The sequence below is a fragment of the Cystoisospora suis genome (genome assembly GCF_002600585.1).
Source record: "Cystoisospora suis strain Wien I chromosome Unknown contig_204, whole genome shotgun sequence".
In the NCBI taxonomy this organism is placed as follows: domain Eukaryota; phylum Apicomplexa; class Conoidasida; order Eucoccidiorida; family Sarcocystidae; genus Cystoisospora; species Cystoisospora suis.
The window spans coordinates 54,682-68,906 of record NW_027153006.1 but is presented as its reverse complement, the minus strand read 5'-3'; the positions used below and the strand labels follow the sequence as shown (position 1 = coordinate 68,906).

The window sequence follows — 14,225 nt, the reverse complement described above, 5'->3', positions numbered from 1 at the left end:
GAGAAGAAAGAGATAAGAAAGGAGAAGAAGGGATGAATGAAAGATGAAAAGATAGGATTACATCTGAGAGGAGAAAGAAGTTCGATAAGAGAGAAGAAAGAAAGAGAGACACTTCGTTACTCACATAGTTAGGAACATTCTACCCAACGATCCATGGTGTTCTTTGAAAGAGTATCCTCTCTTTTTCTTTGACTTTTTCCTTTTGCATCGTCAGAACCCCAATGAATGAGTAGGCGGAGAAAGAAGGAAGGGCGGCCCCGAGACGCCGAGGATGGATTAGAAAAGAGACTTCTTACCGGGAAAAGAGAACAGGAAAGGAGAAAGAAAGAAGCAACAGCAGTTGAACCGTGACGTACATAAGGCTGAAGAAGTCGAAGGGAAATCCGAATCAATGAAAATACCGATTCTCGAGAAACGAAGAGATGTGGACAGCTAGAAGGCGATGGCGCCCCCCCTTGGAGAAGAGACGGGTCGCTTGAGAAGACAGCGATCTGATCTTTGTCAGAAAGACCTAAGAAAAAGCGGACTTTCAGTCAAGAGAAGGAGAAAGTCACAGAAACCCCTTCCCGTCCTTTAATTAGAGACAAAGAAGGACGAGGGTGAGTGTTGACGTCCCTTCCTTACTCACGAAAACAGAAAGGAGGAGTCTTTAGAAAACGAAGAGATGAAAAGAATGGACAGGGAACATGACGAGAGAAGAAGGTGAAGGACCGGCAGCAGGAAGAGGAAGGGAGACAGTAGAAAACATCGGGGAGAAAAATCGGGAAGAAAAGCAGCTTCAAAAACGCCAAAAGAGACGGTAGAGAGGATTCGCAGAGCTCCTCACCCCGGCGAAGCAGATAGAGACTTTCGAGAAAGGGAAGTTAGAAAATGAACCAAGAGAAAACAAGTCCTTGGAGCAGTTGAAAATCTTTACACGGGAGAAAGCCAGAAAGAACACCACATACCGCGGAGAAGGGGAGAAAGTTGACAGGAGAAAAGAAGAGTCTTTTGGAGTGGAAGTGGAAAGAAAGAAAAAAGAGGAAGAAAGTCCGTTGTTTAGTTAGAAAATTGCCTTGATTCCTTCTGCGTTTCTCGTAAAGTAGAACAGCAGGGGACGGAAAGTAAAGAAGATGAAGAAGATGACGGGAGAAGGATGATGTGGCACCTGCGCGGCGGGAGTATAGAAGGAGGCGGAGGAGGGTTTTTCTCCGGGAGAAGCAAGAAGAAAGAGACTTCTTCAACACGAGAACGGCACTCGATGCCTAGATTCTCATTACTAAATGGACTATCATGTAGATGTATAATAGGTAGGATCGAAAAACCTCGAATCCTGTTTACCACAAGGAGGGAGCAGCAGACCGCCTCCATTCACCGCCAGTCGTTCCTTGACTAAAGAAAAGGGCGAGCGAAAGAAGAAAGAAGGAGCGCGCCGCCGCCTCGGCAATGGCTGGCTAGATGAAGGGCTGCCGCCTGCCACTGTTAGCTCACCTCACTCACTCACTCACCCCGAAATTCTCCTCCTCCTCTTTGCTCGGGTGTACATACAGCTGGTGACGGGTAGGGGCGACTGACTGACTACCAGCTTGAGTGAGTGAGCGGATGGAGGAGTAAGGAGCCCTAGCAGGAGCAGCAGCAGTTGTGTGCTGGCCACTGTTGTTACATGGTCGTTACCACGGAGTAAACGTCATACAGGCATAAGGGACGGAAGGCAAGTGATGTGTGGAAGTGACGAGCTTTCCATTCCAAGAGCTCCATGTTGTTTCTCTTCGGCATCTGTTGTCGAGTTGACGAGAAGCATCAAGAAAAGAAAGAAGATGTTGAAAAGAAAGTCAGAAAGCAAGAAGAGATCGGCAATCTCAATGGAGAAAGGAAGGAGGGGGAGTCGGTCCGACACATGCGTCAACAACTCTTCTCCACCAGCGGGGGGAAGGAAGCAGTATCACCATACGACCGCGGTGCCCCTCATCCCAATGGATGGGTGTCGATTGCAAAAATGAAATGCTAAGCGGTTTCTCGAAGCGCTCTCAAAGCAGCTGATGAAAGAGAAGAAGAAGAATTGAAGGGAGGAGAAAGCGAAGGAAAGAACGGGGAGATAGATACCGGGAAAGTACGTACGTCATCCTTATCGTAAATCATCGCTTCGATCGTCGGCTTCTTCGTACGGCAATGCAAATAAATCATGAAGAGAGGTATGAAAAAGTTCTCCTTCACAACTTTCGAAGATTCTCTTTTGGAAAAAAGGAATGAAAGAACCTCTTCCTTCTTTTGATAAGATCACCTCACCTTGGAACCGAGGTCCACAGATATATACAGCTGGCTGCTCTCAGGAAGTCGTAACAGGTATCGAGGTGAAAAAGATAGAGACAGACAGACAGATATGAATATGGGGCATTACAGTATGAGAGTTCGTAGAAAGAGAGAGGGATGAAGAATGAAGGAACCCGTGAAGATGTTACTTCAGTATGTTAGGCAGGAGGAAAAGCGAATCGAACTGTCCCTGTTTCTCTCTCTGATACGTCAGATGCGCAGACCAATCTTCAAGAGAAGAATAGATATGCATCCATTTCTCGTAGAACTCATGTTCTACTATACATATTCGCCAGTATCAAAAGGCTCTTACGGATAGATGTACTCAGTCTTTCCACAGGCTTCTTTCTGCCTATCTCTCTCACGCCTGCTTTCTTCGGGTGTCTATGGTCGGAGAAGAAACACTTCACCTTTCTTAGAAAGGGCAAAAGAAGTCGAAAAGAACAATGTAGAATCGCCTCCTTTCTTCTCCCTATGTTGATATGCGTCTGCCCTGGCCGGCTGATCCGCAGATACAAGAAATCCAACCTTTTCCCTCTCTCTCCTTTCAGCTAAATTAGTGAAAAGAGAAAGAAGACTACGCTCCTTCTATTCCTTTGCGTGTCAACGCTTCTTCAAGCCTTTCAATGGCTTCTCGAGAGAATACTCAATAGGAATTGTCTTCTACTTCTTTCTTGTTTCTTCTTGTTCATCTCTTTTTAAAGCATGCTGATGGCGTGTGTGTGTCTGCAGGCAAAACATCTCCCCCTCTCCTCTACAGGTATGCCAACATCTTCCCTCACTTCATTTCCGTTCAGAAAGGTTTTCGTTCAATCATTTGCATTTTGAAGTGACAGCCTACTCGGAGATGACCTGCTGCCTCTCATCTCCGTCCTCATATACACGCAGAGCGGAGAACACGTTGATTGAAGTGTCCTTACACATCAAAAAAAAAACAGAAAAGACGGGATTTCCAGTAGAATAACAAGGCCGTCACAAAAAAGTCAACTAATGCTTCTTTCTGCTTGCCCTTGGGAACAAAGGAACTTTTCTCACACGGTGTATGTACATCTCGGAAAACAGACATGCATACAGACGTACATAGGTGCAAATCACCATGGACAGGAGGAGGACACAAGCGTGCACAGACCTGACAACTGTATGTCAGAATATACATACATACATACATACTGAAAACGTTCATTTGTTTCTTTTTCTCTAAGAGTGAAGAAAAGCCTGGGGAAACTCCCTAACAAATAAATCACCATGAGAAAGATTCGGGTGTACATACACCTGAGAACTAGGACATTGAAATGACGAGTACATGACATTCATGTTCTGATACACCTCTCTTCTCTTTTAATGCGGAAACACATTAAGAAACGGAAAAGGAGTTGATAAGTACAGGAAGAAGTTCTTCTTTCCCGTCGTTATCTCTGAGGAAAGGAAGATCTTTGAGTTCTACGGTCACAACTAAACTCCGAGGTTTCTCAGGATCGGGATTAAGGCTTATATATCCTTGGAGTGTATGTACGCTCGGGGGGAGCGAGGCGGTGGAAAGAATCGGTGATGGCGAGGCGCTATTATCTTCATTGCCAGCCTTATTCTTCTTTGTAGATGTGGGAACATCTCCTTCGTTATGTGCCTCGATATCTACAGCTATAAACACACGAAGATAAACACGAAGAAGGGAAAACGGGCAAAATAAGAGCGAAGGTGTCTATTCATCATCTCGGCAAGAAAAGCGTCTGACCATCTTCAACTTGCCTTTGGGGAAGTTGCAGGAACGTAACTTCTTAGTCTAAACCGTTGTTTGCAGTTCACGAAGAAGTAGGTATGGGACCGCACATAGAAAGATAGATAGACGTATATATACCAGCAGATATGTATCTCCACATATATAGATGCTTGCATGCTTAACTTATCCTTGACCCATATGCCTCTCTGTGTTCTCACCTCATCAACTCTATGCTGTACGCACACATATATAGACACCTCTCGGAGTACATATGTCAATGACTACCCTAGATAGAAGGCTATCAGCGTATACAGGGGTAATGTTGGTTTATCATAGGTATATGAATGCTCTTGAAAATGATAGTGAACGGTGGATCGACAGACACAAAGAAAGAAAAAGACGGAGATTTCGCCTGGAGAAAAGCCGGGGAAGAAGAAGCAACTACGTACTGTACCATATACATATGGAACACAGAAGGAATGTCGCTCAGTGTGTGGGCAGGTACACTCCTGAAAAGACTCCGCAGTTACGCACTTCAACGGTACATACATATAGTATGTATGTATATATGCATATGTACATATATGTGTATCATGAACGTATGTGAGCAAGTAAAATAAACACGCGGCGTGGGTCGCATACCGAATCTATGGACGAATCGGAAGCATAAGAGCGTCAACATAGAATACATCTATCTATCTATCTAGCTACCTATCTATCTTCAATGGATCTATCTATGTGTGTACACTCTCAACGAGTAGAAGAACTGATAGTACCTTTCAAGATCTTCGTCGCCCAAGCAGGTCGAAGCTCCAAGCCACGAAGGTCAGGACCCTACAGCAGACGAGTGAGCACCCCAGCAGATCATCATCATCAACGTATGAAGAAATTAATTATCATCATAAGAAGAAAAAAAGCAGTGCCCCTAGGCTGCCTCTCTCTCAGCAGGAAGCTTTATGCTGCTGTACCTGCACTAGAAAGAAAGATCTCAGCCTTTCCTCAGAGACTCACGCAGTTATTTTTTATGGAGATATCTATATACAGAGACAGAGAGATGCACATACGTATACGTGAAGAAATACCGCGCTTTCACAAGGAAAGACAAAATAGCGATCTGACGACAGATGTGTCCGTGCCGGGGCTCTACCTATGGAGGTCTTCACAAATACGTATGTATGAATTTGAATGTGTGTACGTATGTAGCGATGCCTAGAGATATACAGGCATGTATCCACGCATACAGATACACATACACACATGCATGCATGCACGTACATAAGTACATACACTAGGCTTCCGTATGATATGTGAAGAATCGGTGGACTAGGGAAGTGAGCTCGGCGGTGTCGGGGGATGCTGATGAAGATTTCTGTGGCACGAAGAAAAGGAACAAGAAGAAAAAGCCAAACAACTCCGTAACAAAGACTACTTGTGCTAGAGACCTACACACTGGCTCGTATATATCTGTATTTGTATATGTGTGGTTATATGACAGTAGGCATGTGAGTGAAAACAGAAAGTCAACAAGAGCTAGCTAGCTAGCTTTGTTTCTTACTAGTAAGTGCAACATAGGAAACGCTCACCACCATCTAAGCACAACAGTTACTGTAGAGAAACGCTATAAGAAGAGTACTATACGGACTGTGAGAAGCGACCAGCCTCTATGCGCTGTCTTCTCTTTAAACCGACGAACAGGCTGGATATGAAGGGTGTCTACATACGTCCAAACATATAGTCCAAACTCGGTTCCTGAAGAAAGATAAGAAAGAAAAAGAGAAGGAGAGAGAAAACACAAAGTGAACAGAAGCTAGCTAGCTAGATATCTTTCTTACTAGTAAGTGAAAAATGGTTTGTTTCCAGTGTGTTTCTCTACACAAGGGAGATGTGGATAGACAACATGAAAAGGTCTTCTCTTCTTCTTCTTCGCGTTTCTCTTCTTCTTTCCTATCGTTCGTTCTAGCATCATGAAGAGGCGACGCCGCAGGAGAAGAGGCGGAAGTCTGATAGTCCGTCGTAGATGAACTAGTACAGAGAGAAGAAAGGGTGCTCTCATCTAGATACCTTTCTCTATCCAAAACAGACCCATTTGACGTTTCATCCTTCGACAACCACGCCTTTGGAGAAGATGTAACTTGTTTTTCTTCTCCAGTCTGTAGAGTCTTATTTCCGTTCTTCTTCCCAAATATTGCTTCGCCGTTCATGCATGCGTTTACATGGACTGGATCTCCAGGAGGAGTGGAGCCGCTCAATCCTGACACATCTGTCTCTTGTATTGTTCTTGTAGTAGGACCTACAAGACTCTTCAAGAAGTCTTTAGGAAGATGGAGAGGACCATGGCTAGCTGTAGCTAGTAGGGAAGAATGGCTAGTCGAATCGAAATAGTAGACATCAGGTATGATGCTGCTGCTGCTGGTAGCGGGGCTTCCATCGCCGCTTGTATGGGAAGGAGTCATCGTACGGCTACCGGGAGGAACAACAGTAGGAGGTCGATTGACTTCAAATAGACAATCGAAGTAAAGGACGAGACTTGTTAGTATCGAATCAGTCGCACCATTGGGAGCGGAGAAAGAAGAGGCACAGGGAGAAGAAGACGAAGAGGAAGAATGAGGAGAAGGATGGACTGGAGAACTTTCAAGGTTTATCTGGTATGTGAAAAAAGAAAAAGAGGAGACAAAAGCAATGACCAACTGGATAGACACTGCGAATGTGGAATCGTATGAAGAAACGCAGAAGAGAAATACTCCATTTTCAAATGAGATCAAGGACCTACATGTATGTAGGTAAATCTTGCGGAAGGAAGAAGAGAACAGGTATGGTCTTCATATTACCGGTCATGTATCTAGGTGTTGTATGAACGGATGAAAAATCTCAAGAAATCCTACCTATGCAATCTCCTATCGATGCATGAATAGACGAGCTATACATGTGAAGGAAACCCATAACAAAGATCACATATACAGTGGATAGATACGCGCTCCTCTCCCTCCACCTGTCTCTCTCTCTATATATGACTGCAAGCCGGCATAGTAGCGGCGTACATAAACACATATATATATATATATATATATACATAAATAGACACGCGTACTAGTGGGATGAAGAGCTGTAGAAGTAGAGAGAAGGAAAAAAGAGAGGAGAGCACTTTACTTCGAGAGACGTCCAAGAGAAGAAGAGCGGACATCTTCATCCGCTTCCCGTCGTACCGTGAAAGGACATCTGAGGGTTTGTATTGAAGCCTTGGAGACACGATAAAGATCGAGACAACAGAAAGGATGAGGAGATGAAAGAAGATCTCTTGGAGAAGCAGAACGAACTTCCGCATGCTCCAGAAGTCTTTGGTCGGGGATATGAAGAAGAGATAGATCAAGGGAATAGCACGGCTTATCAAATTCCCCTCGCATAGCTGCAAGACTCTCCCTGCATCCAGCTGCACAGAGCTGAAGAGAAGCAAAAAGAATTGCAAAAGTTGAAGAGACGAGTTGGAATTTCGTTATCTGCTAGAGACTCCCAAGATACACCTTCACTCTCTTTCATTCACCGCAGCGACATTCGAGAAGGATGATGAGCGAAACAGCACGAAATCATGGGCCTATACAGCTCTCTATATATCTACATATCTATGTAGGTAGATAGAAAGACAGAGCTCCGCATGCATATATACATGTACGACACATGCGTGCACATGTATACGGACAAATAGAGTTGCGCATGCGTGTATATGACGGCCGAGAGTCATGAGAGGAGCTTCGAGGCAGCAGGTGGATGAAGAGATAGATCTGAAAACCGATCAAGCACTTCCCTTCAACTGGTGGTGAAGTCACCTAGTAGATAGAGAAATGAATAGACCCCGCTAAATACACATATATGCCAAATGACGAACCAGAGAATAATAGAGATCGACGTAGATAGTAAGATAAAGAGAGAGAGAAGCAGTGGGGAATATGAGTGGGTATTGTATTATCAGCCGTACAGCGTGGTCGGGTCGTTAGAAAGATGCTTCCCCATCTCATGATAAAGCGTGTGCACCGGGTGTATATACACCTGACTCATCACTAATATGTAAGAAGAAAGAAACTAAGGGGGAACGGGAACAAGTCTGTTTTTTGACGAAGACTTACTCCTAATATAGCGCGACTAGGTACTAGAAGCCCATGAGGTCTCAAGTACCTGCATGCGTAGAAGCCACACAGGCAAAAAGTGTCTCACACTTCACAGCTCGCACCCTCTTCTTCTTCCTGTTTCTCAACGCCATCTTTTTCTTCTTTCTTTCTTTCTTTTACTTAGAAGGAAAATCTAGACGCAGCTTCCTCATATATATAGGAGGTCAAATGTGACATTTTCATGTAGAATGTATCTGTAAATATATACATGGATCTCTACACGTATGAGATATGTAGACGTATACATGCATGTGTTGCATGCGGATAGCGATTGTCTGAGAAGAAGATCACGGTGTAAGAAAGAGAGAAAAACGTAGAGATGGAGAGATGATAATGTTCTTTCTCCTACGGCATACTCTGTTTCTTTCTGTCTTTCACATAAGAAGAAGAAGACTGGGGAAGAAGTATAAAGGAAAGAAGGAACATGAAGTCGATACAGAGAGAGTTCCTGCCTCTCGTGCTGCTAATGCTGGTTGGTCATGTTCTTTATCACGCTTCACGACTTTCCCTACTAGTATTCCAGCCATACAACAGAAGAAGAAAGCTAGTTTGGCCTCTCTTTCTTTCTTTCTTTCAGCACGTATCTATCACTTCATGTGTGTACCTACATCAACTCAATCAATCGATTTCTTTGCCACAAGGCTTTAAACAATCCTTTCATGAAGAAAAAAAAATGTAAAGATATGATCCAGGCGACTACACATGCACAGACCAATAGTTGAATGAAGATAAATTAAAGATAGATAGATAGACAGGCCACGACAGACCCGCTCTTGACCTCGCTACCAAAGATCAACAGCTAGACTGAAGACAGACAGCAGGTAGATAAACAGAAAGACTAAAGACAGATAGGGAGATTGACGATACATAGATACACAGGTTAGGGATAGATAGATAGACTAAAGATAGATAGATTAGAGATAGACAGACAGATTGAGACAGATAGATAGATTGAAGATAGGAAAATGAATTGAAGAGAGTAGTGATAAATAGATAGACAGGTAGATTAGAGCTATACATAATCAGATAAGGATAGATAGAAGTATAGACCGGTGGACCTACTCATCTCTTGCATGTAGGACAGTGTAGAGCATCGATTCGAAGAGAAGAGCATAGCCCATCCATTCAGATACAATTATATCCACTGCCACTTTACGGTTTAAAATGTCAGCAGAAACGCCCTGACTCTTCTTGGGAAGGTCTGATCTACGAACCTAGAAAACAGGAAAGAAAGAAATCATACAGCATCAAACGGTTTCTCTACAAGCATATAGAAAATACGAGATGGTGGAGATGTCCAGACAGATCTGTCTATCTATCTGTGGGATCTAGAAGAACCCATATATATAGATATGTATATGCGACACGTATGGTATACGTTCGTACGTATCTAGCAAGTCTCTACGAGTGTATACCTGACTGGCCTTCGAGAAGTCAAGACAGCGGTCTATATACATGGAGAGAGAAAGAGTGTAGGCCCAGCCTCGACAGTGAGACTATCCTCTAATGAGTATACAAGCCCATCTGTGAGACCGCCATCGAAGACAAGGCGAAAAGGGAAGGCATGAAAAGCCTACAGTCCTTCTACAGCCAGGAGGCCAAGATCGGTCCAAGTAAGCTCTGCACTTACTCACTTGTGTGTGGTATATATAGGAGCTTCATATTGCACTCTATGGCTCATCCGTTTAGCTAATACAGCCAGGAGAACCTACAAGCTTCGAAACATTTCCTCTTTCTTAGGTAAGTATAGACATACATACATGGATAAGGACATGTCTCGCTAATGTTCTGTTTTGTGAGCTATAGATGGTTTCTGGGGGACGTAGACTTGCAGGTTAAGAGAAAAATCGAGGGCTTGAACGAGGGAAAAGAGAAGATGTGCGTGAGAAAGGAAGAAGAGAGAAAATGAAGATGACTTGTGTAGGAGGTGGAGGAAGCGGAGTTTACCATGATGAGACAAGAAACAGAAGAAAAGGTGACAAAGAAGAGAGAGAGATCCAAGCTTACTGTAGTAACTCGTTCTTGATGATCATCCGTCCAGACTAGCATCACATCCTCCAGCTGTACATACACCCAAGATGAGACAACTAAGAAATACAGATACAAATATCACACGGACGGAGCATAGCAAAACATGCATTCTACATGCCTCAGTATACACTACAAGTACGTCTAGTGTAATATAAGTGTATCACTTTTCCATAGCTCTCCTTACCTTAGCACAGATAATATCGACAGTCTGATCGAAGCCATTTCTCTTCACAATCTTCTCTGCGATCTCGGCTATGCCTACAGCTGCGTCCACTCCAATCACCTGCACGCACACAAGCAAATGAAATAAAAAAGGAAAGAAATATTCCTTCTCCTATGTATCAATCACCGACATCTATCTATCTATCTATCTTTAGTCCATCTACGTGTCTTCAGTCTACCTATCTATCTATCTTGGATCTGCTTTCAGTCTATCTATTCTTTTGTATGATGGATATATACATATGTGGAAACAGACAGATAGACCAGCTGTAGAGATCTCCACAATCGACAAGTCTGTAGCATTACAAGGTGTACATACACATGTATGGAGGTATTAGCCATACTGACCTTTCCTTTGTCTAGAGTGCTATCGATGGCTTGAGGTGTCTACACCGATGTATACAGAAGTAGGGGGGATAAGAGGAGCTCGACGTTCAAGACTCTGCTGTAGTATTCACGTAAAGACCCCCTTCATGGCCTAAAACATTGTATGTACACCATCCTAGCCCATGTGTACTAGATGTACACCTCATTCAAACAAACCTGACCTTTCCCTACAGATAGATAGATAAATTAAAGATAGCTAGATTAAAGATAGATAGATAGATAGATATACGAACATGCACATAATCACACGTACATACATGCAAGCATATATATATACATATACACAAACCTACATGAAGACGGGCCTATCATCTACACCGAGGTGGCTAAAGAACTACTTTCAACGGCAACGAAGATACGGGGAAAAGAAAGAGAAGGAGAGGGAGACAGAGAGAGAACTGGAGAGGAGAATACTTGTAGAGAGAAAGACGTCTATCTCTGCTTTCTTCCTTACCTTGCGAGCTCCGGCTTGAGCACAGAAGAGACTGAGAATCGAACTGCCACACCCAACATCTAAAACAACCTTATCGCGAAAGTAATCTAAGGAAAAGAAGAAGAGGAACAAAATGAAGAAAACAAAAAGAAGAAGAAAGAAGACAAGAAAAAAGAGGGGATGACGACAAAGAGAGAAACAACGACTTCTTCTCATACAAAGGGAAAGAAAGAAGGCTGCTCAAGAGCGAAAAGAAGATAGGAAAGATACACTTCGTACTATACGTCAAAAGGCCATTCGTACTTAAGGATGGAGAGCTCTCCAGTCAGCCACACATGCAAATCTGCTTACATGCCAATCGATACTCTCTCTCTCTACATACATACATATGCATATATACACGTATATATGTGAACATCTCTACATACATCTCTCTCTCTGTATACATATGTATAGAAGAGAGAGAGGAAGACTGACCAGTACGGGCGAATATGTAGGTTCGTACGTGCACATAGGTGCAACAAAGAGATCCGTTTGCATACACAGAGTAGTGGTGTACGTACAGATGAAAAAGAGTAGAGACAGAAGACCAAGTCCGTTCTGTCCGGATCTCGTCTTGTCTTGATCTGTCTTTCTGTTACCTCATTAAAAGTTCTCGACTGCAAGTTAGATCTAGATATCTCTCAGCTTCTCAGCCGAACTAAGGCAGAGGGGAAAGGAGTGTAGGCGACAGAACGGTGAAAGAGATAAGCCATGGAGAATCACCTCCTCAAAAACGTGTATGTGTAGGCATGTAGAGACATGCATGTATATGTATGTATATAGGAATGTCTGTGTATGTCTGTATGTATGTATGAGTATGTGGGTGTGCATGAATGGAGAAATCTCATGGCGTGTTGTCTTATCCTTCTTGTGTAGATGAGGTGGGGCAGCACTGAGTGTTAATCGTCTACTTCGCTCTAGCTAAGAAGATACGGGCTTTTATTTGAGTACACGTATGTATGTAAGTATGCATGTATGTATACATGTACGTATGTATGTATGCGTGTACATGCATGTGTATGTATCAATATGTGTGGACCAACGAATCGCAATTTGCGTATGTATGTGCATGTGACGTTGCTGTAGACCGCCAGTGAGAAGGAGCAAGCTAAAGACATAGAGCTGCTCTAGAGAAGGGAATTTTCGTAGAATATCTGAAAGAAGAGATTGTATTGATCGTCGTTCATGGAGATAGACAGAGAGAGGAAGAAGATACCTTTATTGTGAAGAATGAAGTTCCGGTAGGCCTCTGTACGAGCTGTATCTCGAATCATCTCCCGGTGTATATGCACCTCAGCATAACCTGCAAAGTAATTCTTATCTTCTTCATTCAGTTCCTTTCTCTTTCTCAAAGAATCCCTATCCCTGTCCATTTCTACTTCTTCTTCCCCACGCTTTTCAGCATCTTCTTCTCTTTTTCTTTCAAACTGTCTTTTCTTCATCTCCTCTTCTTTGCAGCCTTCTTCTTCTTCTCCTTTTCCTCCTCTTTTTTCTCTCTCCTCCATCTCTTCTTCTTCTTCATCGTCATCTTCGTCTTCTTCTCCTCCTTCCCAGAGTAACCGGTCATCGAACCATACAGGATGAAGATACTTCTCATCTATCCAGCAAGGCGAATTCTTAGAGAGCTGAGAGAACTCTCTCACAACGGAAGGAAATTCTTCGCAACCTTCTTCTTCGTCTATCTGCCTCTCCTTCTCCCCGAGAGACGGAGCAAGACTGCGAAGAAAGTTAACCAAGCTAATACGGAAGTACGACGTTAAAGGAGGGAGAAGAAGAGTTGCAGAAGAGGCAGAAGAACAACAGGTATCTTCTTGAAGAAGAGAAGAAGAGGAGGGTGGGAGAGATGATGGAGAAGAAGGAAGCTGAGAAGTCATGATTGGAGCTCTTCTGGGATGCCACAGACCCTTTGGATCAGCGAGATTTAATCCATGCTTACTATGCATGTGGGTGTATATACATCTGAGATCTCGTGATGCAAAAGTACAGAAAAGACAATAGAACGGCGGAAGTCGAAGATATTCTTCATCTTCTCCATCCTCCTCTTCGTCTCCTTCTTGCGTCATCTTTTGCTTTCTTTTCATCCGAGAAAGAAGAAAAGAAGAATCCTGAGAATCTCCTCTTTCTTCTTCTTCCTCGTCATCCGCTTCATCCGGTGTCACTTCTCCATCGTCACTGTCTGTGTTCTCTCCATCCTCATCTGTAAAGTCTTCTTCTTTCGTTAACTTCTGACCTTTCTTCAGGATAGACATTGTTCTTTCTGGATCACCCGCTCCCTCATCTCCATTGGTTCGATTTCTATATCCGTTAACTTCTGTCTCTCCTTTCATTCTTAGAGAAAAAGAAGAGACAGGAGAAAAAGAGAAAAGAAGAAAAGAAGAGAAAGAGCAAGGAGGGGAAACGAGTGAACGGAGGAGGCGGGGGAGCGCTAACGAGATCACGAGAAGCGGTGAGCCATAGAAGGAGGCTTCGAGGATTGCAGCGAGGAAGAGATAGATACATAGATCAGGATTGCAGCGAGGAAGAGATAGATACATAGATCGATAGATAGACAGATAGGTCGATAGATAGATAGACTGACCTTACGAAAACAATAGAGGAAGAGAAAGAAGGGGAGATCAAACAAAAAGAGAAGACATACAAAAGAGCCAGAGGTCTGACTGCTAGAATAGAACCAGAGGTACAGAGAAAGAAAGAGAGGACCTCGAGAACTCTAAACCCTGTAGACCTAGGTCTATCTCAAGACCAGTTGAAAGCACCCGATCATTCTTATCATTCTTTCATTCTTTCCTCCTGGAGAGTAGTGGTATTTATCAAGACATATCGATCGAATCCCATGGAAAGAAGCTTCATTCACTACTGCCCCACCCTCGAGTGAATGTTTGCATGCGCGACGGCTCTGCATGCAAAGAAAGGCAAGAAAAAGAAACGGGAGCAAGGGAGAGAA

At 43.4% G+C, this 14,225-nt stretch overlaps 2 protein-coding genes across 2 annotated transcripts; both read right to left on the bottom strand.

The window, feature by feature from the left end:
- Positions 1-10: 10 nt before the first annotated feature.
- On the bottom strand, positions 11-1,835 carry CSUI_000546 (uncharacterized protein). Its single transcript, XM_068060780.1, has one exon. It carries the CDS (start codon positions 1,348-1,350, stop codon positions 1,039-1,041), a length of 312 nt encoding a protein of 103 aa, XP_067927248.1. The 5' UTR covers positions 1,351-1,835; the 3' UTR covers positions 11-1,038.
- A 1,453-nt stretch (positions 1,836-3,288) lies between these two features.
- Positions 3,289-14,085, bottom strand: CSUI_000545 (histone arginine methyltransferase prmt3). Its single transcript, XM_068060779.1, has 10 exons — positions 12,498-14,085; positions 11,261-11,346; positions 10,382-10,480; positions 10,174-10,227; positions 9,229-9,380; positions 8,125-8,173; positions 7,210-7,443; positions 5,839-6,648; positions 4,783-4,840; positions 3,289-3,927 (listed from the first exon to the last, which is right to left on the bottom strand). The coding sequence occupies exons 1-10, from the start codon at positions 13,813-13,815 to the stop codon at positions 3,644-3,646; spliced, it is 3,144 nt and encodes a 1,047-aa protein (XP_067927247.1). The 5' UTR covers positions 13,816-14,085; the 3' UTR covers positions 3,289-3,643.
- Between the last annotated feature and the right edge of the window lie 140 nt (positions 14,086-14,225).

Coding starts and splice junctions, on each gene's coding strand:
- CSUI_000546 (XM_068060780.1), bottom strand. CDS start 1,350: ATGGAGGCGGTCTGCTGCTCCCTCCTTGTGGTAAACAGGATTCGAGGT.
- CSUI_000545 (XM_068060779.1), bottom strand. CDS start 13,815: ATGTATCTATCTCTTCCTCGCTGCAATCCTGATCTATGTATCTATCTC. Junction 8,174..9,228: donor GTCCTACATGCAAGAGATGA/GTAGGTCCACCG, acceptor CTACGCATGCAG/GTACTTGAGACCTCATGGGC. Junction 4,841..5,838: donor AAACCATTTTTCACTTACTA/GTAAGAAAGATA, acceptor CGTCTGCTGTAG/GGTCCTGACCTTCGTGGCTT.